This window comes from Eubalaena glacialis, chromosome 1, assembly GCF_028564815.1.
Source record: "Eubalaena glacialis isolate mEubGla1 chromosome 1, mEubGla1.1.hap2.+ XY, whole genome shotgun sequence".
NCBI classification, from domain to species: domain Eukaryota; kingdom Metazoa; phylum Chordata; class Mammalia; order Artiodactyla; family Balaenidae; genus Eubalaena; species Eubalaena glacialis.
The window spans coordinates 65,583,398-65,606,062 of NC_083716.1; the positions used below are offsets into that span (position 1 = coordinate 65,583,398).

At 37.7% G+C, this 22,665-nt stretch overlaps 1 protein-coding gene across 2 annotated transcripts in view; it reads right to left on the minus strand.

Annotated features, from left to right (window-relative positions):
- Window positions 1–7,932: 7,932 nt before the first annotated feature.
- KIFBP (kinesin family binding protein) overlaps window positions 7,933–22,665 on the minus strand; it is a 36,208-nt gene continuing 21,475 nt past the window's right edge. Inside the window, exons 5-7 of one of the 2 annotated variants that reach the window (XM_061197555.1) lie at window positions 21,970–22,054; window positions 13,158–13,273; window positions 7,933–9,350 (exon numbers count right to left, since the gene is read on the minus strand). In XM_061197555.1, coding sequence (XP_061053538.1) covers window positions 8,475–9,350; window positions 13,158–13,273; window positions 21,970–22,054 — 1,077 coding nt within the window. In that variant the 3' untranslated portion in view covers window positions 7,933–8,474. Of the gene's footprint in view, window positions 9,351–13,157; window positions 13,274–21,957; window positions 22,055–22,665 lie in introns of both variants that reach the window. The other variant, XM_061197550.1, reaches the window with a different exon arrangement.

Below are 22,665 nucleotides of genomic sequence, written 5' to 3' on the forward strand. Positions count from 1 at the left end.
AGCATTGAATAGCTGCAATAGACTGCATGGCACGAAAAGTCTAAAATATTTACCATCTGGCCCTTTACAGAGAGTTTGCCAACCCCCGAGTACAAGGAGAAGAAACTTAATTGGCCAAAACAAAAATAGCATTTGAAATGTGGATGTGGCTATTTTCTAGTCAAAAACAAAAACGAAAAAAGGAAAATACAAAATCTATCAAGCCCTCCCTCTCACATGATTTGGGGAGAAACTAACAGCACTGGCTAAAGCTGATCTGAGGAGCAGAGATGAACAAGGTGTAAATAACCCAGAAAACTCCACTGAATTATAGGCAACTGCAAAAACTTTCCCCCAAGGCAATTTCAAGGGAAGAAGTCTCGCCTGCACCCACTGTAGGCCCCTGAGAATAACAGCCAAGAATTGAGAATGGCATTTAAATAAACCTATCCTTAATAACCAGGTTTTTCCCCCAAAGATAGCCTACACCATCTGAAAGACCCTAAAATTCATAGACAAATTTCAATGTTTTTCTCACAAAACTGCTCAGAATTGACAGGTAAAATTCAGTCTTCTGATAGTAGGCATTCACTTGTTGAATAAGTGAATGAATGAAGGAATGATGCATTTAGCCTGTTAGTTGTCTAAATCTAGCAAGATTTCTTTTTTTGAGATATTTTTTCTTCTAGTTTTATTGAGCTATAATCGACATACAGCACTATATAAATTTAAAGTGTACAGGGGACTTCCCTGGTGGTCCAGTGGTTAGGACTCTGTGCTTCTACTGCTGGGGGACCCGGGTTTGATCCCTGGTCAGGATCGAATGTGGCCTGGTCTCAGCGTGGCCAAAAAACACCCAAAAAATTGTTTGTAAAAAAAAAAAAAAAAAAAAAAAAAAAAAAAAAAAAATTTAAGGTGTACAGCATAATGATTTGCTTTACATACATCATGAAATGATGAGCACAATAAGTTTAGTGAACGTCCATCATCTCATACAGACACAAAATAAAAGGAAACAATATTTTTTCCTTGTGATGAGAACTCTTAAGATGTACTCTCTTAACAACTTTCATATTTGACATACAGCAGTGTTATTAATTCCATTGCTTTCTAATGCCTATTCAGGTCCCACTAGCCAAAAGTTATGCATGGATTGTCATTTGCCCAGCAGTTAAAGCATTCAATACCCTGGGATATTTCTTACTCTTTTCCCTGAACAGTTGTTTAAATTATATAATTATTTAATACATAATTATTTAAATTATATACTTTAATTTTCACAGACTTTTGCCTGGTCTCTACCTCAATGGTTAGTTCTTTGTTTTTAATTTTTATTTTATATTGGAGTATAGTTGATTTACAATGTTGTATTAGTTTCAGGTGTTCAGCAAAGTGAATCAGTTATACATATACATATATCCACTCTTTTTTAGATTCTTTTCCCATATAGGCCATTACAGAGTATTGAGTAGAGTTCCCTGTGCTATACAGTAGGTCCTTGTTGATTATTTTATATATAGTAGTGTATATTTGTTAATCCCAAACTCCTAATTTATCCCTCCCTCCCACCTTTCCCCTTTGGTAACCATAATTTTGTTCTCAAAGTCTGTGAGTCTGTTTCTGTTTTGTAAATAAGTTCATTTGTATCATTTTTTCAGATTCCACATATAAGTGATAATATATGATATTTGTCTGACTTACTCCGCTTAGTATGGTAATCTCTAGGACAATCCATGTTGCTACAAATGGCATTATTTCATTCTTTTTAATGGCTGTGTGATTGTCCATTGTATATACGTAAATCTAGCAAGACTGAAAGAAAATAGCAAAGGACTCTTGTATCAAAAAGTCCCACTTTTTATTAGCTCAGTATATACTCTTTGCCTCAATAATTAGTTTTAGGAGTGAGCAAAAGAACAAAAGTCTATTTAAAATAACCCTATGGCTCTAGTCCAAATTCTGTCATGCTGCCAACACTTCTAAGGGTTCTGGGCATATGTATTTCATGTAAGATTTTGCAAAACTATCCCAGAATAATGAACCAACTGTCTAGGTAAGGGAGAACTTCTATTACCTTTCAGTGACTCTACAGTAATAGGGATGAAAACAACAATGAAACAGCTTTGACAGAGCTCAAGCAGATAAAACAGTATTAAAGAACCCAGCATTGCCTGTTCATTGCAGCACTATTTACAATAGCCAGGACATGGAAGCAACCTAAGTGTCCATCGACAGATGAATGGATAAAGAAGATGTGGCACGTATATACAATGGAGTATTACTCAGCCATAATAAGAAACAAAATTGAGTTATTTGTAGAGAGGTGGATGGATCTAGAGTCTGTCACACAGAGTGAAGTAAGGCAGAAAGAGGAAAACAAATACCGTATGCTAACACATATATATGGAATCTAAAAAAAAAAAAAAAGGGTTCTGAAGAACCTAGGGGCAGGACAGGAATAAAGACACAGACGTAGAGAATGGACTTGAGGACACGGGGAGGGGGAAGGGTAAGCTAGGACGAAGTGAGAGAGTGGCATGGACATATATACACTACCAAATGTAAAACAGCTAGTGGGAAGCAGCCACATAGCACGGGGAGATCAGCTCTGTGCTTTGTGACCACCTAGAGGGGTGGGATAGGGAGGGTGGGAGGGAGGGAGACACAAGAGGGAGGGGATATGGGGATATATGTATATGTATAGCTGATTCGGTTTGTTATACAGTAGCAACTAACACAACAATGTAAAGCAATTATACTCCAATAAAGATGTTAAAAAAAACCCCAAAAAACAAAAAAAAACCCAGCATTGCCAAGAAACCCAGTACATTCCATGATAAAATAATAAAGACATGACATTGCCATGACTCTAGACTCACCCAAAACCAATGTGCACTAAATAATAGAGAAGTCTATTTTTTCTTTGGATGGGAGACCTAGACCAGCCACTGCAGCCACATTACTTTCCTAAACTAACCCTCAGCATCCACTCTGCACCTTGCCCAACACAGAGCAGGCTATAGGGCAGCAGGTTTTGTTTTGTTTAATTGGAATATAGTTGATTTACAATGTTGTGTTATGTCTGCTGTACAGCAAAGTGACTCAATTAGACACATGTATACATTCTTTTTTATATTCTTTTCCATTATGGTTTATCCCAGGAGATTGGATACTGTTCTCTGTGCTATACATAAGGACCTTGTTGTTTAACCATTCTATTTTTTTTAAAAGTCTTTATTGAATTTGTTACAATACTGCTTCTGTTTTATGTTTTGGTTGTTTTGGCCGCGAGGCATGTGGGATCTTGGCTCCCTGACCAGGGATCAAACCCGCACCCCCTGCATTAGAAGGCGAACTCTAAACCACTGGACCACCAGGGAAGTCCCTAATCCATTCTGAATGTAATAGTTTGCATCTACTAACCCCAAACTCCCAGTCCTTCCCCCCCACCTGCCCTCCCTTGGCAACCACCAGTCTGTTCTCTGTGAGTCTGTTTTGTAGATAGGTTCATTTGTGCCATATTTTCGATTCCACATATAAGTGATATCATATGGTATTTGTCTTTCTCTTGCTGACTTACTGCACTTAGTATAATAATCTCTAGTTGTATCCATGTTGCTGCAAATGGCATTATATCATTCTTTTTTACGGCTGAGTAGTATTCCATTGTATATATATACACTACAACTTCTTTATCCATTCCTGTCGACAGACATTTAGGTTGCTTCCATGTCCTGGCTGTTGTAAATACTGCTGCAATGGACATTAGGGTGTATGTATCTTTTCTTTCTTTTTTTTTCACACACACACACTGTATTTTATTTTTACAAGAGATAAATAAACTGACACCAAGCATTGTAAATGGATGACCACAACAAAAGCAACAATGATTGCAATTACCAAACACGAAACACACTCATACTATGTCATAATATTGACATTCAGTCCAGTAATCCTCCACTGTAACAGCTCCTTTACTTTGCAGTGAAAACTGATTTGTATATTTTTTGCCTCTGAGTCCTTGTGGGATTTTTTTTCTTTTTTATTCAAACAGAAAGTCACAAAAATTATAATCATCCTCATCAGTTCACTCAGTCCCATGTAATTTTTTTTTTCATCTTGATCTTCTGTTAGCACTTTTATGAATTCATCAGTTTTACATTAGAGTTCTGAAAATGCTTATTCATTCAGTTCAGCAGTGTAGTCAGTTACCAGAAACCTGTACTTGTCAGAGTCTTTTCCATGAATTCCTTGAAGATGAAACCCTTTTATTTTTATAGGAACATTTTTGCAAAAGCATCAGAGTATACCCAGAACTGTCTGTAAATGACAAAAGACTTAAAAATGACCACGGTTAAAGATTTGATGAAAGTTCATAATAATGCAATTGACAAGGAAATTTAGTTATTTCTGAGATATACATTTTAAAGTAATAACTAGAATTATGACTTATAACATTATACCAGAACATAAGATTTTTAGAAATTTCATGTAATGTCTGAAACATTTATATTAACATATTTCCATACAAATAACCCAAAGAAAGTTTAGTATTAGTTGTTTTGTTTTATACTGCAGGTTCTTATTAGCCAACAATTTTATACATATCAGTGTACACGTCAATCCCAATCGCCCAATTCAGCACACCACCATCCCCACCCCACCACGGTTTTCCCCCCTTGGTGTCCATATGTTTGTTCTCTACATCTGTGTCTCAACTTCTGCCCTGCAAACCAGTTCATCTGTACCATTTTTCTAGGTTCCACATACATGCGTTAATATACGATATTTTTCTCTTTCTGACTTACTTCACTCTGTATGACAGTCTCTAGGTCCATCCACATCTCAACAAATGACTCAATTCTGTTCCTTTTTATGGCTGAGTAATATTCCATTGTATATATGTACCACAACTTCTTTATCCATTCGTCTGTTGATGGGCATTTAGGTTGCTTCCATGACCTGGCTGTTATAAATAGTGCTGCAATGAACATTGGGGTGCATGTGTCTTTTTGAATTATGGTTTTCTCTGGATATATGCCCAGGAGTAGGATTGCTGGATCATATGGTAATTCGATTTTTACTTTTCTGAGGAACCACCATACTGTTTTCCACAGTGGCTGCACCAACTTACATTCCCACCAACAGTGTAGGAGGGTTCCCTTTTCTCCACACCCTCTCCAGCATGTTATTTGTAGACTTTTTTTTTTGTAGACTTTTTAATGATGGCCATTCTGACTGGTGTGAGATAGTACCTGACTGTAGTTTTGATCTGCATTTCTCTAGTAATTGGTGATGTCGAGCATCTTTTCATGTGCCTATTGGCCATCTGTAGCCTGTTTGGAGAAATGTCCATTTAGGTCTTCTGCCTTTGATTGGGATTTTTTTTTTGGTGTTGTTGTTGAGTTGTATGAGCTGTTTGTATATTTTGGAGATTAAGTAGGGCAGCAGTTCTTAAGGTGGGGGTCCAGGGGACCTCAGACTGGGGCAGGAGATCCCATGAAACTAGTTTCATAATAAGAAGACATTATTTTTTTCACTCACACTCTCATAAATGTACAGTGGAGTTTTCCAAAGGCTACATGACATGTTATATCACACCAGTTATGAGAATCAACCCGTTTCCTATTAAGCCAGACATTAAAGATGTTTGCAAAAATGTAAAATATGCCACTTCTTCTGGAAAATAAGTTTTTCGTAAAATTGTTTAAATCCAATGGATCTGTCATTAACATAAATTGTTAAAATTTCCTTAAATCAAATTTCAAATAGGATAAACATCGAGAGATATAACCTACATAAACAAAAGCTCTCTGGCATCCTCAATTTTAAGTGCAAAGTGGCCTTGAAACCAAAAAGTTTGAGAACTACTAATCCAGAGAAGCAACAAAGTCTCGGAAGGCAGATGTCTCTAGGAAGCTGTGCTCAGGGAAAGCAGTTTGTGGAACAGGCTACATGAATATAGTGCAGGACGCAAAGCAGCCAGTGAGATTTTCTGCTGATAACTAAAGACAAAGTTTTAGAATATGAAAAGTCACTATAGACAGCAAATGACAAATAGCAAAGTATGTTGATGGTTATTAGGATAAAGACTGGTTTTAAGACTAATGCCTGTTAACACTTGAATTTTATCTCTTGAACTCAAGTTGAGTAACACAGTTGGGAAGAGGAAAAGCTATCAGGATTTAAGAGGCTGTGCCTTATGGACCATATTCTAGAGCTTAGCACAGTGATCAGCATAGAGAAAGACATCAGTAAGTATTTGTTAAGCAAGCTAATGAACGACTTTAAAATGAAGTCATGAGGTTGAGTAAGGTTGAGAGCAAAATGGCTATATCAGGGAAGTCTCATAACAGGGGGACTTGTGCTAGAATCAGTTTTCAAGAGATGAAGGAATGAGAGTAGCTGCGATGCAGAGCCATCTCACTACCCCCAAGAAACCTCCCTCCCCTCTTTGCCTCCTCTTGATCCTCTTCACTTTGCTTTTAAAGTCTGATTAAAGGGGGGTGTTAGCAAGCATCCCATCTCAAGCATCTTAATATCCTAAACTCAATATGACCTGAATAGAACTCTTAATTCTAACCCCACATCTCCCTCATAGAAATGTGCTTCTCCTGCATACTTCAACTTCATATGGTTCTTGATTCTTCTTTCCCCTTCATGCCTTCCACGTAATCCTCTGGCATGTCCTGTGATTCTACTCCCAAAGCACATACTGAACTTACCCACTTCTCTCCATCCCTACTTGATGACCCTGGTCCAAACCATTTGGATTAATCCTAATAGAACGTAGCTTGTCTCCATGCTTCCCCTTTGGTGCCTCTCCCTTCTCCCTACAATCTATTCTCCCCTGAGGAGCCATAGTAGTTTCCTAAAAATGCCAATCAGAACATGTCACTCCCTTTTTAAAAAATCTACAAAGTTTTCCCACTATACCTAGAATAAAATCCTAACTCCTTACCCTCATCTACAAAGCCCTCTCCATCTGGACTCCCTACTCCTGCCCCACCCCATTCTACTCCCACCTCATCTGCTCCAGCCACACTGGCCTTTCCTATCTTCTAAAATGCAAAACTCCTTCCTAAGCTGGAGCCAGCCTGAGGGCCTAGCATCCTCTGGAACACTCTACCTAAGAATCTTTACTTTGCTGCCCCTTTTTGGCCGTTTAGTTCTCGGCTCACTGTCACTTTCCACCTTTTCAGCGGCCTTTCAGGTCACTGTCGCACCACTTCCCATTAAACGTCAACCTAGAATTCTGGTTCCTTTCTTAATAGCATTCATGAGTTGAAATCTTATCTATTTACTTGCTCCATGAGAATAGGATCTTGCTGATCTTGTTCATTATTGTATCCTCTAAGCCTAGAAAACCGAGAACAGTGCCCGATCCACAGGAGACATTTAATAAATATGAAATATTGAGTGAATTACACACTGCTGTTACACTCAAAGATCTTTTTTTCCTGGCAAACTGATCTCAAAGGAAAAGCAAGGTATTTACCACACATACATACATGTTACAGAATCTTAGACTTGGCTTCGGAAAGCTTAGGACTAGGTCAATATACAGAGCTATTCTCTGTATCAAATTTTACAACTGATCTTGATTTTTGCACTGGATAGCGACTTCATTTCAATTCTGCAACCACTTAAAATGACTAACACATACTAACAATGTTGTTATGTGCATATCTTTTTTCAACAGTGCTTAAAGCTTAATAGATATACTAGGATCCTCTGAGAAACTGCAGTCAATAAAATTTTTCTGGAACGTAGTAGTATTTCAAAAAGTATATTCAATGAATAAGATTTTAATGTGTTCTCTCTATACAATGTTACCAAAGAAATATTCTTCTCTGGCTTCAAATAAGGTAATACCCTTTGAAGTATCAAAAATAAACCAACTCTTACAAGAAGACAAAAGAATAAATGGAAGCTTTTATTAGTGAAGCAAGTCAATTTATTATATTTCCAACATGGCCTTCTTCCTCTATAATGAAACAAACTACAATACTTTACAACATAACTTAGTTTTTTAATATTTCAGAAGGGAAAGATTTCTTTGGGAATTTAGGAAAGCAAATATTTTGGGAAGAATAACTACAAGAAGTTATTTTTTCAACTTTAATACAGTAACAGCTTGCCCACCAGGTATATTACCCAGCATTTCTCCTTTTAACGAATCCATCAAGTATTAGCCAACAAAGAACCTACTTTTAGAAAATGAGGCAGAAAAGGTTTATATTTAAATAGGAAACGAGCAATCTAAATACCAATCACATGTCACTTTAACAAGGCAATTTATTTACATAATTAGGTATAAATTATTAATTATGTTGATGAAGGTCCTAGCAAAGACTCAATTGGTCTATCTCAAGTTCAGACAGCACTCATCTGGCTATGAAGGTAGACATCATAATGGAATTGGGCCTGTTTGAATAAGGGGGGAAAAAATCTCTTCATTACTGCACACTTTCTGTCATTAAAAACAAGGATTATTAAGTCAGGGACATCTTGGTTCTGAACCTCTCCATTTTTGTTGGAAGAAGACTGACCATCTCTTTGCTAAGTTCTAGTTCAACTTCTATTTCCTGGGCAGCTTCAGGGTGCTTCTCACAGTAATCAACAATAAATTTGTAATGTTCCAATGATGTTGCCAAATTTTCTAGCTCTTTCTTGGGATCTGCAGTGATGATTTTGCCATAGAGACGGGCAACTCGAAACTTAGCTAACATGGCAGGGCGAAGAACATCTTCCCCTATATGCTCAGGAAATACTTTATTTGGGTCTCTCAGGGAGTCTAAGAAGAGCTGGTAGTACTTCAGTGCTGACTTATTAAGACTATTTATTTTTTTCACGATGTGTGAATCAGGATCCCTCAGCTTGTCAGCTATGGCAATCTTCAAATCCATCATATCATAATAAGCATGTGCAACTTCAAACTGAATCTGTCTGTTGACCAACAAATAATACTGTGGATTCAGGTCCACAATTAGGGGCTCTAGCATAGCTATTCTGCGTTTATGCATCTTGCACCGTCTCTCCATGTCAGTTTCAAAGAATGCAAGCACCTTAAACAGAGCACTGTGGTCCTGGACAACTTCAATATGGTCAGTGACATAACCATCAATCTGAAAGAACTCTTTTGCCTCAAAAACATAGTGCTGACCCATTAAGAAAAGCTCTCTGGCTTCTTCAAAATCTGAAGGTCTCAAATAGCTCACTTTCTCTTCTACTGCAGAGATGGCATCACACAGTTCGCCGGTTCCAAACTGCACAGCTTTTTTCCTAACACTTTCTTCCTCATCTAGTTCTTTCTTCCTTAAAGCTCTAAGTTCAGACTGTTTATCAAGATCAAGCTCCCCTATGTTGTCCTGAAAGAAAAAAATAAATTATGGTTGAGGACAGACACTGGCCTCCTGCTGCCAATACTACAGCAAACTTGAGAGTAAAGATAAGAAAACCCTCTTCCCAGCCTGGTTTAGGGAGGTGATATAATCACATCTTTCAAAACTTCTTTCTAATTATATTCCACTTATATTAAAAATGAAAGAAACTAGGAAAAAGTAAAACTGCTTATTACTTTCCTCTTTGGGGAACTAACTCATTTATAGTTACTCTTTCAGGTAAGATAAATGCATATGAAAACTGTAAGAGCCGTGAAACATTATATACATCTAATACATTATTAGTAGTATTTTAACATTAGAGTAAGATTGAAATCTACATCCTAAAAATATTGTATAGAAATGCAATTAAGATTAACAACATGATGTTTATGCTAAGTTATTTACTGAAATATATTACAGAGAAATACTCTAGGTCTCTTAAAGATACTAAAATAAAGACAGAGTTAAATCTACTCATAGTTAAAGTTATCTCCCCTACCTCCTGGGGTCAAAAAAAAAAAAAAAAACTAAGATGGTTAAAAAAAAAAAAAGACTATGCTCATTCTCTTCTTCCTAGACAAGAAAATTAAACATCAGATCCCTCAGTGGACAGCCCCAAGGCCTTCTCTTCTTTTCATTTGAAGTTGTCTCTCTAGATCTGCATTGTTCAAAACAGTAGCCATTTGCTGCGTGTGGATGGCTATTGAGCATCTGAAATGTCCAAACTGAGATGTGATCAGTGTAAAATAATACATACCCAATTTCCAAGACTTAGTACAAAATTTAAAATAACTCAACTCTTTAGTATTGATGACAAATAGAAATGATTATATCTTTTTATATTCTAGGCTAAGAAATATAAATTTCACCTGTTTTTTTCCTTTTCTAATGTAGCCACTAGAAAACTTGGAATACCAGCCACATACGTAATTTTATTTCTATTGGACAGCACTGCTCTACACAGGTGACTCCATCCATACCCACGGCTGCAACTGCCATCCATGGGAGGAGGACTCACAAATCTACAGGTACGACCTGGACCTCTTCTCAAGCTCCAGACCCGTAACTACAGCTCCCCACACAACATCTCCTTCTCTCAGAAGGCTCAGACACCTCATCCTCAACATGTCCACAAGGGAACTCTTACTCTTCAGCAAACACGTTCCTATTCTAGTAGTAGTTTAGTGAAGGACACTCCATCGATCTGGACAGCCAGCAGTCGAGGAATCATCCTTGAGATGTTCCTCTCCTCTCCCCTTTACCCCACACTTCCAATCCATCACCAAGTCCTTTACATTTTGCCCCCTAAATACCTCCTGAATGCATTCTTTTCCACCATCTCTTTTGCCACCATCCTAGACCAAGCTCCCTTCACATCTCACCTCCACTGTTCCAATGGTCTTCTCATCTCCCCCATCCACTCTTGCTTTCCCTCAATTCATTCTCCATTCTGCTACCTAAGTGATCAGTCCAAAAACTCCATTCATTGAAGGCCCTGCTTGTTCTATCCCATTGTTTCTTTCTTTTTTAAAAATTAATTAATTAATTAATTTTTGACTGCGTTGGGTCTTCGTTGCGGTGTGCGGGCTTCTCATTGCGGTGACTTGTTGCCAAGCACGGGCTCTAGAGCGCAGGCTCAGTAGTTGTGGCGCACATGATTAGTTGCTCCGCGGCATGTGGGATCTTCCCGGACCAGGGCTCGCACCCGTGTCCCCTGCATTGGCAGGCGGATTCTCAACCACTGCGCCAGCAGGGAGGTCCCAGTTTTATCCCCTTCTAACTCTATTGTATATCACGTGTGCTCTCACTCTGCTCCAGCCTCACAGGCCTTTGTTCCATCCCTTCTAACACCATGCTCCCTATGCCATAGAACTTTTAAACATGCGGCTTCAGCTCCTTGGAATGCTATGCCTTCTCATTCCTGGAGCTTCTTTCAGATGTTACGTCCTCCTACTATGACTTCTCGTATCATGTGTCTCTCCTTTGTGGAACTTACTAAAATTGCACTTTCATACGAAGTAAAAAAAACCAAGTCTACTTTTGTTCATCATAGTACAATGACTACCATAGAGCTGGCAGAAATAACTTAAATTTGTATATGTTATTAAACTTGAATTAAAGAAGGCTTTTCAGGTAAACAGATGATCAAAGGATAAAGTTAAAGTAACAAAGCCAGATTAAGGAAAATCTGAGTAATTTAGTAGCATGGCAACTATTTGAGTTTAAAGTAACCAGGTGATAAACTCTAGTGCCCAGTCTGGAAAACATCAACTAAAGGAAGGGTAAGAGTTAAATCACACAGAGTGTTTTGCTTGACACAATTACTTCAAACGCAGGCCATAAGTCTCTAAATCTTGTTTATTTAATGTGCTTCCTGGCTGCTTGTTTACATGCTTTCTAGGGTGCTTTCTGAGCAGAAGAAAGCTGACAGATTTTCCTGGCAACTTCTCGAGACATAAAGCTCCCTAGTTTTTCTCCCTATTTCCTTTCTTTTCCAAACATGCCTCATCTTTACCCTCTACCTCTAAAGTGCTCTCATCTTTGAAAGACCCATGTTTCTGGGATTTGGTGGCTTGTTTGGTTTTATTTTGTTTAGTAGTTTCACAAGGTTCTATATTTACTAAAACTGATTATACTTCAATGCATGTAAATAGAAAAGCAGCATAATAACTCCTTCAGGAAAGTCTCCAATGTATCTACACTTAGTATGGTGCATCCAAATGATTTATTTTCCTCTGTAGTGGTTAGGAACTAGAATCCATTAGGTATGGATCAGTAATAACAATACCAATGATGATAGTTAACTTATTGAGGACTTGGTTATGTCTCAGGCACTTTTCTGAGCCCTTTATATATATTTAACTCTCACAGCAACACTATTAAGTACTATTATTACCCCCATCTTACTTGTGAGGAAATTGAGGCAAAGAGAAGTTAACTGCCATGAATACACAGCTACAAACTAGCAGGGCTGTTTCCAGATATATTTATACTTATATTTTTATCAAATATATATTTACTCTATAAAGTATGTAAAGATTAGTAAGACTTCCTACCATCAAGTTGCTTATAGTCTAAAAAGAGGTAAAGGAATAAGATAAGAATATGAATAGGGATAACAGGGATAATACAAAGTCAAGTGACTTAGGTAGGGTTCTATGGAATTTAAAGGAGGGAGAAGATATCTGTAGGGGATGAAGAATTATACATTCAATAATTTTTGAGAGGGGCTTCCCTGGTGGCGCAGTGGTTAAGAACCCACCTGCCAATGCAGGAGACATGGGTTCAAGCCCTGGTCCAGGAAAATCCCACATGCCACGGAGCAACTAAGCCCGTGCGCCACAACTGCTGAGCCTGCGCTCTAGAGCCCGTGCTCGGCAACAAGAGAAGTCACTGCAATGAGAAGCCCGTGCTCCCCACAACTAGAGAAAGCCCGTGTGCAGCAACAAAGACCCAACGCAGCCAAAAATAAATTTAAAAAAATAATTTTTGAGAACCTGTTGTGTCTGGAGATTAGTATACGATACGAATACGATGAAGCCTCCCTCTCACGGAGCTTATGCTCTATCCAAAGGGAAGTCTTGAAGGAAGAGGTGTTATCTGAGATGGCCTCGATTGATGAGTAAGATTTGAAAAGGTTGAGATGGGGAGAACAAGAAACATATATGAGAGTGTTCTGCACGCCTTGAATAATACACAGGCAGTGAGCCCAATGAGCATACTCCCCATTTTAACTTTTTTACTTAACATCCTGCTATTTAAGAAAGAAAAGACCAGTTTTGACTGTATTACCTGCATGGAAAGTTGGGCATTCTGCATGAGAGTCAAACAGTATTTGATCCAGCATCTTGCTATTTCCCCTTTTCTTTGGTGATAAAGCTCTGGCACATCTCCTTCAGCTTCAGTAGCTAAAATGATACATGATTTGTATAAGTTAACGGTCACAATTGTAATTTTCATTGTGTACTGCATTCTTTTTTGTATCACTTCCCCCCCCCCATTATAAAAGTAACAAGTCCTCACTGAAGCAGTGGGGAAAAAAAATTCCTACCACCCAAAAGTACTCACTATTATTTGCATATTTCTTTCTAGTTTTTTCTTATGTATTACCTATAGGTAAAAACTAAGGTCACCATGTATATTAAATTTTGAATACAGGCATACCTCAGAGATATTGCAGGATTGATTCCAGACCACTGCGATAAAGCGAGTCACACGAATTTTTTGTTTTCCATAGCATATAAAAGTTATGTTTGCACTATACTGTAGTCTATTAAGTGTGCAATAGCATCATGTCTTAAAAATGTACGCATCTTAATTAAAAAATACTTTATTGCTAAAAAATGCTAACCATCATCTGAGGCTTCAGAGTCATAAACTTTTTTGCTGGTGGACAGTCCCACCTCAGTGCTGGTGGCTGCTGACCGATCAGGGTGGTGGTTGCTGAAGGGTGGGGGGGCCGTGGCAATCTCTTAAAACAAGACAGCAGTGACGTGCGCTGCGCTGATGGACTCCTCCTTTCACGAACAATTTCTGTTTGACAGCATTTCACCCAACGCAGAACTTCTTTCAAAATTGGAGTCCATCCTCTCAAACCCTGCCACTATTTCATCAAGTAAGTTTATGTACTATTCTAACTCCTTTGTTGTCATTTCAAGAATCTTCACAGCATCTTCACCAGGAGTAGATTCCATCTCAAGAAACCATTCTCTTTGCTCATCCATAAGAAGCAACTCCTCATCTGTCAAAATTTTATGAGATTGCAGCATTTCAGTCACAGCTTCAGGCTCGACTTTTAGTTCTCACGCTATTTCTACCGCATCTGCAGTTACTTCCTCCACTGAAGTCTTAAACCCCTCAAAATCATCCCTGAAGGCTGGAGTCAGCTTCTTCCAAACTCCTGTTAATGTTGATATTTTGACCTCTTCCCATGAATCATGAATGTTCTTAATGGCATCTAGAATAGTGAATCCTTTCCAGAAGATTTTCAATTTACTTTGCCCAGATCCATCAGAGGAATCACATCTATGGCAGTGATAGCCTTATGATTTTTTTCTTCAAACAGTAAGACTTGAAAGTCGAAATTACTCCTTGATCCATGGGCTGCAGAATGGATGCTGTATTAGCAAACATGAAAACAACATTAATCGCATTGTATATCTCCGTCAGAGCTCTTGGATGACCCAGGTACATTGTCAATGAGCAGTAATCTTTTGAAAGGAATTTTTTTTTTTTTGAACAGTAGGTCTCAACAGTGGGCTTAAAATATTCAGTAAACCATGTTGTAAACAGATGTGTTGTCATCCAGGTTTTGTTGTTCCATTTACAAAGCACAGGTAGCATAACTAGCATAAAGCATAATTAGCACAATTCTTACGGGCCCAAGGATTCTCAGAATGGTAAATGAGCATCAGCTTCAAGTTAAAGTCACCAGCTGCACTAGCCCCTAACAAAAGAGTCAGCCTGTCCTTTGAAGCTTTGAAGCCAGGCACTGACTTCTCTCTAGCTATGAAAGTCCTAGATGGCATCTTCTTCCAATAGAAGGCTGTTTCATCCACATTGAAAATCAGTTTAGTGTAGCCACCTTCATTAATGATCTTAGCTAGATCTTCTGGATAATTTGCTGTTCACCTTGCACTTTTACATTATGGAGACAGCTTCTTTCCTTAAATCTCATGAACCAACCTCTGCTAGCTTCAAACTTCTCTTCTGCAGCTTTCTCACCTCTCTCGGCCTCCACAGAAATGAAGGAAAGGTAGGGCCTTTCTCTGGATTAGGTTTTGGTTTAAGGGAATGTTGTGACTTGTTTAATCTTCTATCCAGACCACTAAAACTTTCTCCATATCAGCAATAAGGCTGTTTTGCTTTCTTATCATTCATGTGTCCACTGGAGTAGCACTTTCAATTTCCTTCAAGAACTTTTCCTTTGCATTCATAACTTGGCTAACTTGTGCAAGAGGGAGTATCTTTTGGCCTATTTTGACATGCCTTCTTCACTAAGCTTAATCATTCCTAGCTTTTGATTTAAAGTGAGAGATTTGCAACTCTTCCTTTCACTTAGAGATCACTGTAGGGTTATGAACTGACCTAATTTCAATAGTGCTGTTTTCTCAGGAAACAGAGAGGCCGGCGGAGAGGGAGGAAGACGTGGGGGAGCAGCCAGCCAGTGGAGTAGTCAGAACACATATTTACCAATTAAGTTCACCATCTTATATGGACACAGTGGCACCCCAAAACAATTTCTTAGACCTTAGAACAGGTACATGTGGGTGATTAATACATTAAAAGAATTAGATTAATAAAAGGATTGCTCATACAGGTTTTTAGAATACTTTAGGATAAGAATTCTATAATTCATGTCTACTTGGATTCTTTTTCTTTTCTTTTCCATTATGGTTTATTACAGGATGTTGAATACAGTCACAATAGGACCTTGCTGTTTATCCATTCTGTATATAATAGATTGCATCTGCTAGTCCCAAAATCCCAATCCACCCCTCCCCAACACCATCCCCCCGGCAACCCTGAATCTATACACGGATTCTTAAGAGGTAGGTTGTTGAAAGCAGTTTCCTCTAATTGTTTAAGCATTTGCTTTTACCACCATGCCTATGCTATGGTCTCTGTAAATGAAGAAATAGTGTTGATCAAGGTGAAGGTTAGCATAGCTCCTAATCAATTTGTCAAATTCCAATTTAGTAGAATCCAAATTGAAATGGATTTTTCATAAATTAAAAGCAGTCCTGAGTGGAAAGCATCCCCCAAAACAATGTTTGGAATGGTGGGGGTGATTTAATGGTCAAATATTCCATTTTGTAATGAGTCCCACGTCCAGTTTTACCAAAATACTGTTACATCTGTGGAAGGAATTTATTTTTGCAAAGAACAATTTTTAAATTTTTCATGGTTTAAATTATTTTGGTTTTCACTAGTATTTAAAAAAAAATCCTTCGTAACATGAAGTAACATTTTCAGTCATCATGTTAGATTTAATGCAGTATTGCCATTAATCTGTGTACTTTGCTCTGCCTTTATAATCTTCCTTTTTCCATCAACATGGGTGTGACACAAATGCCAAGTACAGCAGGCACTGCCCAGTTCTACAGGGAGAGAATCAAGTTGCTCACCTCCCAAGCAACATGGAAGCACAACACTGATGTAAGTCACCAGTCAGTTGGATCGTCTCCTTCAGGTGAACATTCAGTTCCGTAGAAAAAGTGGTTTTTAATCCCAACAGTAAAACTTTCTACCTGGATTCTCTTATAAGGAAACAATGTATAGCTGATTCTCATTGGTCCTGGTAGTTATCTTCTATACAGTTGCTGTGAACAGTGAATTAGGGAATGCTAAAACATCACTCCTAGGGCAAATACAGGGTTACATTCTGATGAGCTTCTGGTCACAATATTTTCATCAACTGATCAATACATAACCTTATTTTAATGTGTTTCTGTTTAAAGACACCTTATTTAATATATAATTGACTCATTAACATTGACATTAACATTGAACTCAGGGCCAATAGCACTGTAGCTTGTGCCTAAATGAAGCTTATCTAGCACTGTATTTTCCCCAGAAGGCACATCCCAGCCTTCATGTGCTTAGGGACACTAGAGACCACCTCAGCACTACACTTGGGGGCCATTTTAAACAATGAAATCACCAACAAAATCCAAAAAAAAATGTGGCACTGAGTAATTTAGACCACAAAAAGGATACCTGTTTATAGTATGAGAGCTGAAACAAGAAGGTGGATCATTGCCTTGTTCAACCTCAGCTGGTAATGTGCACCTCAGGTGCCTCAAATCCTTTGCTGTCTGCAAATGACCACATGAGTGCCTCGAGTACTGTTTTTGGGGGTTATGAGTAAATTGTGTCAAGTAGGCAAATTCAAAAATATGGAATCTACAAATAATGAGGATTGACTGTATTTTGGAACCTGCACTTACATATGAAGTCCTTGATCTTTCCTTTTCAGAAATAGCTTATGGATCTGGGTAATTGACTTCCTTAAGGTTTGGAAGCAAAAGTTACTGGATTGTATACCTTACTAAAATGTGCTCAGAGGTCCTGGTGGGCATATTACTGATTTTATTTATTTTTTTGAATGTTTATTTTATATTGGAGTATAGTTAATTAACAAGGTTGTGTTAGTTTCAGGTGCACAGCAGAATGATTCAATTATACATAGGATATATTTATACTTTTTCAAATTCTTTTCCCATTTAGGTTATTACAGATTTTTTTTTTAAGTCCATCCTATGACAAAGGCTTTACTGACAATTTTCCATACAGTTAGTCAAAAAATGAAAAAATACAAAACACAGCAGACAGCATCTCACACACTAGAAACCAATATGACAGGAGTCCCTTCTCAACACTGTAAAAAAAAACAAAACAAAACCCAAAAACCCAAAACTGAGAACTTAGTTTTGGTGGGGGACAGAACTTTGGTCCCCTACCAAATGAACTGAAATATCCCAGCAGAGAATCAAACCAAAGTGGTAAGATGGGGGTGGGTGGTGGGTGTCAGATTTTTAAATAACTGCTTTTGTGACAAACGAGCTGCAAAAGACAGGTTTGGGCTAGGCTGAGTTCCTTACTATAACTATCAGGTTATTACAGACTATTGAGCAGAGTTCCCTGTGCTATAGAGTAGGTCCTTTTTAATTTTTTTAAAAATATTGATTTGGCTGCATTGGGTCTTAGTTGTGGCACACGGGATCTTCATTGTGGCCTGCAGGATCTTTTGTTGTGGTGCGCAGGGCTGCTTTCTAGTTGTGGCGGGCGGGCTCTAGAGCAAACAGGCTTAGTTGCCCCGTGGCATGTTGGATCTTAGTTCCCCAACAAGGGATTGAACCTGCACCCCCTGCATTAGAAGGCGGCTTCTTAACCACTGGACCACCAGGGAAGTCCCTGTAGGTAACCTATTTTAAATATAGCAGTGTGTACATGTCAATCCCAAACTCCCAATCTATCCCTCCCCAGCACCCTTCTCCCCGGTAACCATAAGTTCGATCTCTGTGAGTCTGTTTGTTTTGTAAAAAAAAGTTCATTTGTATCATCTTTTTTAGATTCTGCATATAAGTGATATATGATATTTGTCTTTCTCCATCTGACTGACTTCACTTAGTATGATAATCTCCAGGTCAATCCATGTTGCTGCAAATGGCATTATTTCATTCATTCTAATGGCTGGGTAATATTCCATTGTATATATGTACCACATCTTCTTTATCCATTCATCTGTTGATGAACACTTAGGGTGCTTCCATGTCTTTGCTACTGTAAACAGCACTGCAGTGAACACTGGGGTGCATGTATCCTTTCGAACCATGATTTTCTCCAGAGATATGCCCAGGAGTGGGATAGCTGGGTCATATGGTAGCTCTATTTTTAGTTTCTTAAACTTCCATACTGTGCTCCCCAGTGGCTGCACCAATTTACATTCCCACCTACAGTGTAGGAGGTTTCCCTTTTCTCCACACCCTCTCCAGAATTTTTTATTTGTAGACTTTTTGATGATGGCCATTCTGACTGGTGTGAGGTGATACCTCATTGTAGTTTTGATTTGCATTTCTCTAATACTTAGCAATGTTGAGCATCTTTTCATGTGCCTGTTGGCCATCTGTATGTCTTCTTTGGAGAAATGTCTGTTTAGGTCTTCTGCCCATTTTGATTGGGTTGTTTTTTTCTGTTGTTGAGCCACATGAGCTGTTTGTAAATTTTGGAGATTAATCCCTTGTCTGTGGTGTCATCTGCAAACATTTCTCTCATTCTGTGGGTTGTCTTTTTGTTTATGGTTTCATTTGCTGTGCAAAGCTTTTGAGTTTAATTAGGTCCCATTTGTTTATTCTTTTTTTATTTCCATTACCCTAGGATTGGATCGAAAAAGATCTTGCAGTGATTTATGTCAAAGAGCGTTCTGCCTGTATTTTCCTTTAAGAGTTTTATAGTATCCAGTCTTATTTAGATCTTTAATCCATTTTCAGTTTTTTTTTTAATTTTTTATTGGAATATGGTTGCTTTATAATGTTGTGTTAGTTTCTTGCTGTACAGCAAAGTGAATCAGTCATATGTATACATATATATCCACTCTTTTTTAGATTTCCTTCCCATTTAGGTCACCACAGAGCACTGAGTAGAATTCCCTGTGCTATACAGTGGGTTCTCATTAGTTATCTATTTTAAGCATTTTAAAAGTCTTAGTATTGGACAGATGAATGGATAAAGAAGATGTGGTGCATATATACAATGGAATATTACCCAGCCATTAAAAAGAATGACATAATGCTATTTGCAGCAACATGGATGGACCTGGAGATTATCATACTAAGTGAAGGAAGTCAGATGGAGAAAGACAAATATATAATATCACTTAAAAAATGATACAAATGAACTTATTTACAAAACAAACAGACTCACAGAGAATGAACTTATGGTTACGGGGGGGCGGGGGGGTGACAGATTGGGATTGACATGTACACACTGCTATATTTAAAATAGGTTAACTACAAGGACAGGGAACTCTGCTCAACAGTCTGTGATAACCTAAATGGGAAAAGAATTTGAAAAAGAATAGATACATGTATAACTGAATCACTTTGCTGTACACCTGAAACTAACATAACATCGTTAATCAACTATATTCCAATATAAAATAAAAATTTTAAGGGACTTCCTGGCAGTCCAGTGGTTAAGACTCTGCACTTCCAACGCAAGGGGCGTGGGTTTGATCCCTGGTTGGGGAACAAAGATCCCACTTGCTGTGCAGTGTGGCCAAAAAATTTAAAAAAAAAAAAATAATAAAAAAAAAATTCCAGAAAGTTCCAAAAAGCAAAACTTGAATTTGCCATGTGCTGCCCATTATTTACATAGCATTTACACCGTATTTGGTATTATAAGTATACTCTAGAGATGATTTAATGTATACAAGAGGATGTGCGTTGGTTATATGCAAATACTATGACATTTTATATAAGGGACTGTAGCATCCATAGATTTTTGGTATCCATGGTGGCCCTGGAACCAACCTCCCATGGATACCAAGGGATGACTGTACCAGAAGTAGAATTGCTGGATCATACATAGCTCTATTTTTAATTTCTTGAGGAACCTCCAAACAGTTTTTCATAGTGGCTACATCAATTTACAATCCTACCACAGTGCACATGGGTCCCCTTTTCTCCACATCTTCATCAACACTTGTTATTTCTTGTCTTCTTGATAATAGTCCATCTAATAGGTGTGAGGTGATAGCTCATTGTGGTTCTGATTTGCTCAAATATACATGTTAACTGTGATTTATAAAACCAAATGAAACACTATAATTAAACTAGATATTTGGACATATCACATATTGTACTCCAACCAAAAATGTATAATCTGAATCTTAGTAAAGAAACAGCAAACACCAATTGGAAGAATCTATGAAATAACTGGCCTATATATTTTCAAAAATATCTGTGATGAAAGGCTGAGGAACTGTTCCAGATTAAAGATGACTAAAGAGATGTGACAACTACTGTGGAGAACAGTATGGAGGTTCCTTAAAAAACTATATACAGAAACTACCATATGATCCTGCAATCCCACTCCTGGGCATATATCCAGAGAAAACCATAATTCGAAATGACAAATGCACCTCAGTGTTCACTGCAGCACTACTTACAATAGCCAGGACATGGAAGCAACCTAAACGTCCATCAACAGAGGAATGGATAAAAAAGATGTGGTACATATATACAATGCAGTATTACTCAGACATAAAAGAACGAAATAATGCCATTTGCAGCAACACGGGTGGACCTAGAGATCGTCATACTGAGTGCAGTAAGTCAGACAAAGATAAATATCATGATATGGCTTAGACGTGGAATGTGGAATCTAAGAAAATGGTACAAATGAACTTATTTACAAAACAGAAATAGCGTTACAGATGTAGAAAATAAACTTACAGTTACTGGGGGGTAAGGAGGGGGAGGGATAAATTGGGAGATTGGGATTGACATATACACACTACTACATATAAAATAGATTAACTAATAAGGACCTACTGTATAGTACAGGGAACTCTTCTCAATACTCTGTAATGCCCTATATGGGAAAAAAAATCTAAAAAAGAGTGGATATATGTGTAACTGACTCACTTTGCTCTACAGCAGAAACTAACACAACATTGTATATCAACTATACTCCAATAAAAATTTAAAGAAAGATGTGACAACTAAATGCAACCTTGAACTGGATACTCTGGTACTAGAGAAATTGCTATAAAGGACATTATGGGGACAGTTACTAAATATGAATTATAGATGAAAGAATTGTATAACAGTTACATTTCCTGTTCTATGATAATATAAGAAAATACTCTTAGGAAAAACACACTGAAGTATTAGGGGGTAAAGGAACCTAATGTATGCAATCTTCTCTCAAATGGTTCAGAAAGAAAAAATGTGACTACAACTGAGGCAAATACTAAAAATTGGTAAATTTAGAAGGGCATATGGTAGTTCTTCTGTTCTTGAATTTTCTAAAGTTTAACATGATTTTAAAATAAAAATTTTAAAAAGCTATGTAATTAAACACGCACACCTAAACTTACTGTCTTCTGTGGTTCGGATCTTTCCAGTTTGACCAAAAATGACATTAGCAGCTGATAAACAGTGCCTGGCCTCCATAAAGCATTGCTGTTGAGGAAATAAACAAGAATAAATTATCACAAAACCTTATTTGCAATAGACACTTGCATAAAGTCTGAACAAAATCAGGTAGAAACCACTACTAAGGAGACCCTATATAGTAACTATACAAGAAGGTATATAAGATATATTTTAGTATTATCTGGTTAAAAAAAATCCCTTAAAGATTAAAATAACAATACCCCCAAATTCTTAATAATCCAAACTGGCTAAAAAACTGCTGATTGACTACTGAAGGAGAGCTAACTTTTAATCAGCATACAAGAATGGCTATCATCCTAGACTCAAAGTACCTCACAGTCCTTTTAGGTGCAGGCTAAATAGCCAAAGTTCCACGCATGATCAATTTTTAGACCATTTACATTCTGTCAGAGGACTTGAAGATTTAATCTTTCTTAGGTTTAGAGATCCCTTTTACATCCTACCATTCAAAGGCAAACAGGATAAATTTTGATAGAGACTCCTGTCTTCTAAAATCTTTGGAATTTACAATATAATGAGGCTTCCCACCAAGTTTTGAAGTCAGCAGATTTCCACAGATAAACTCTATGGAACTGCTTTACCAACACAGTTAAAGACTTCATAATTCAAACTGGGGC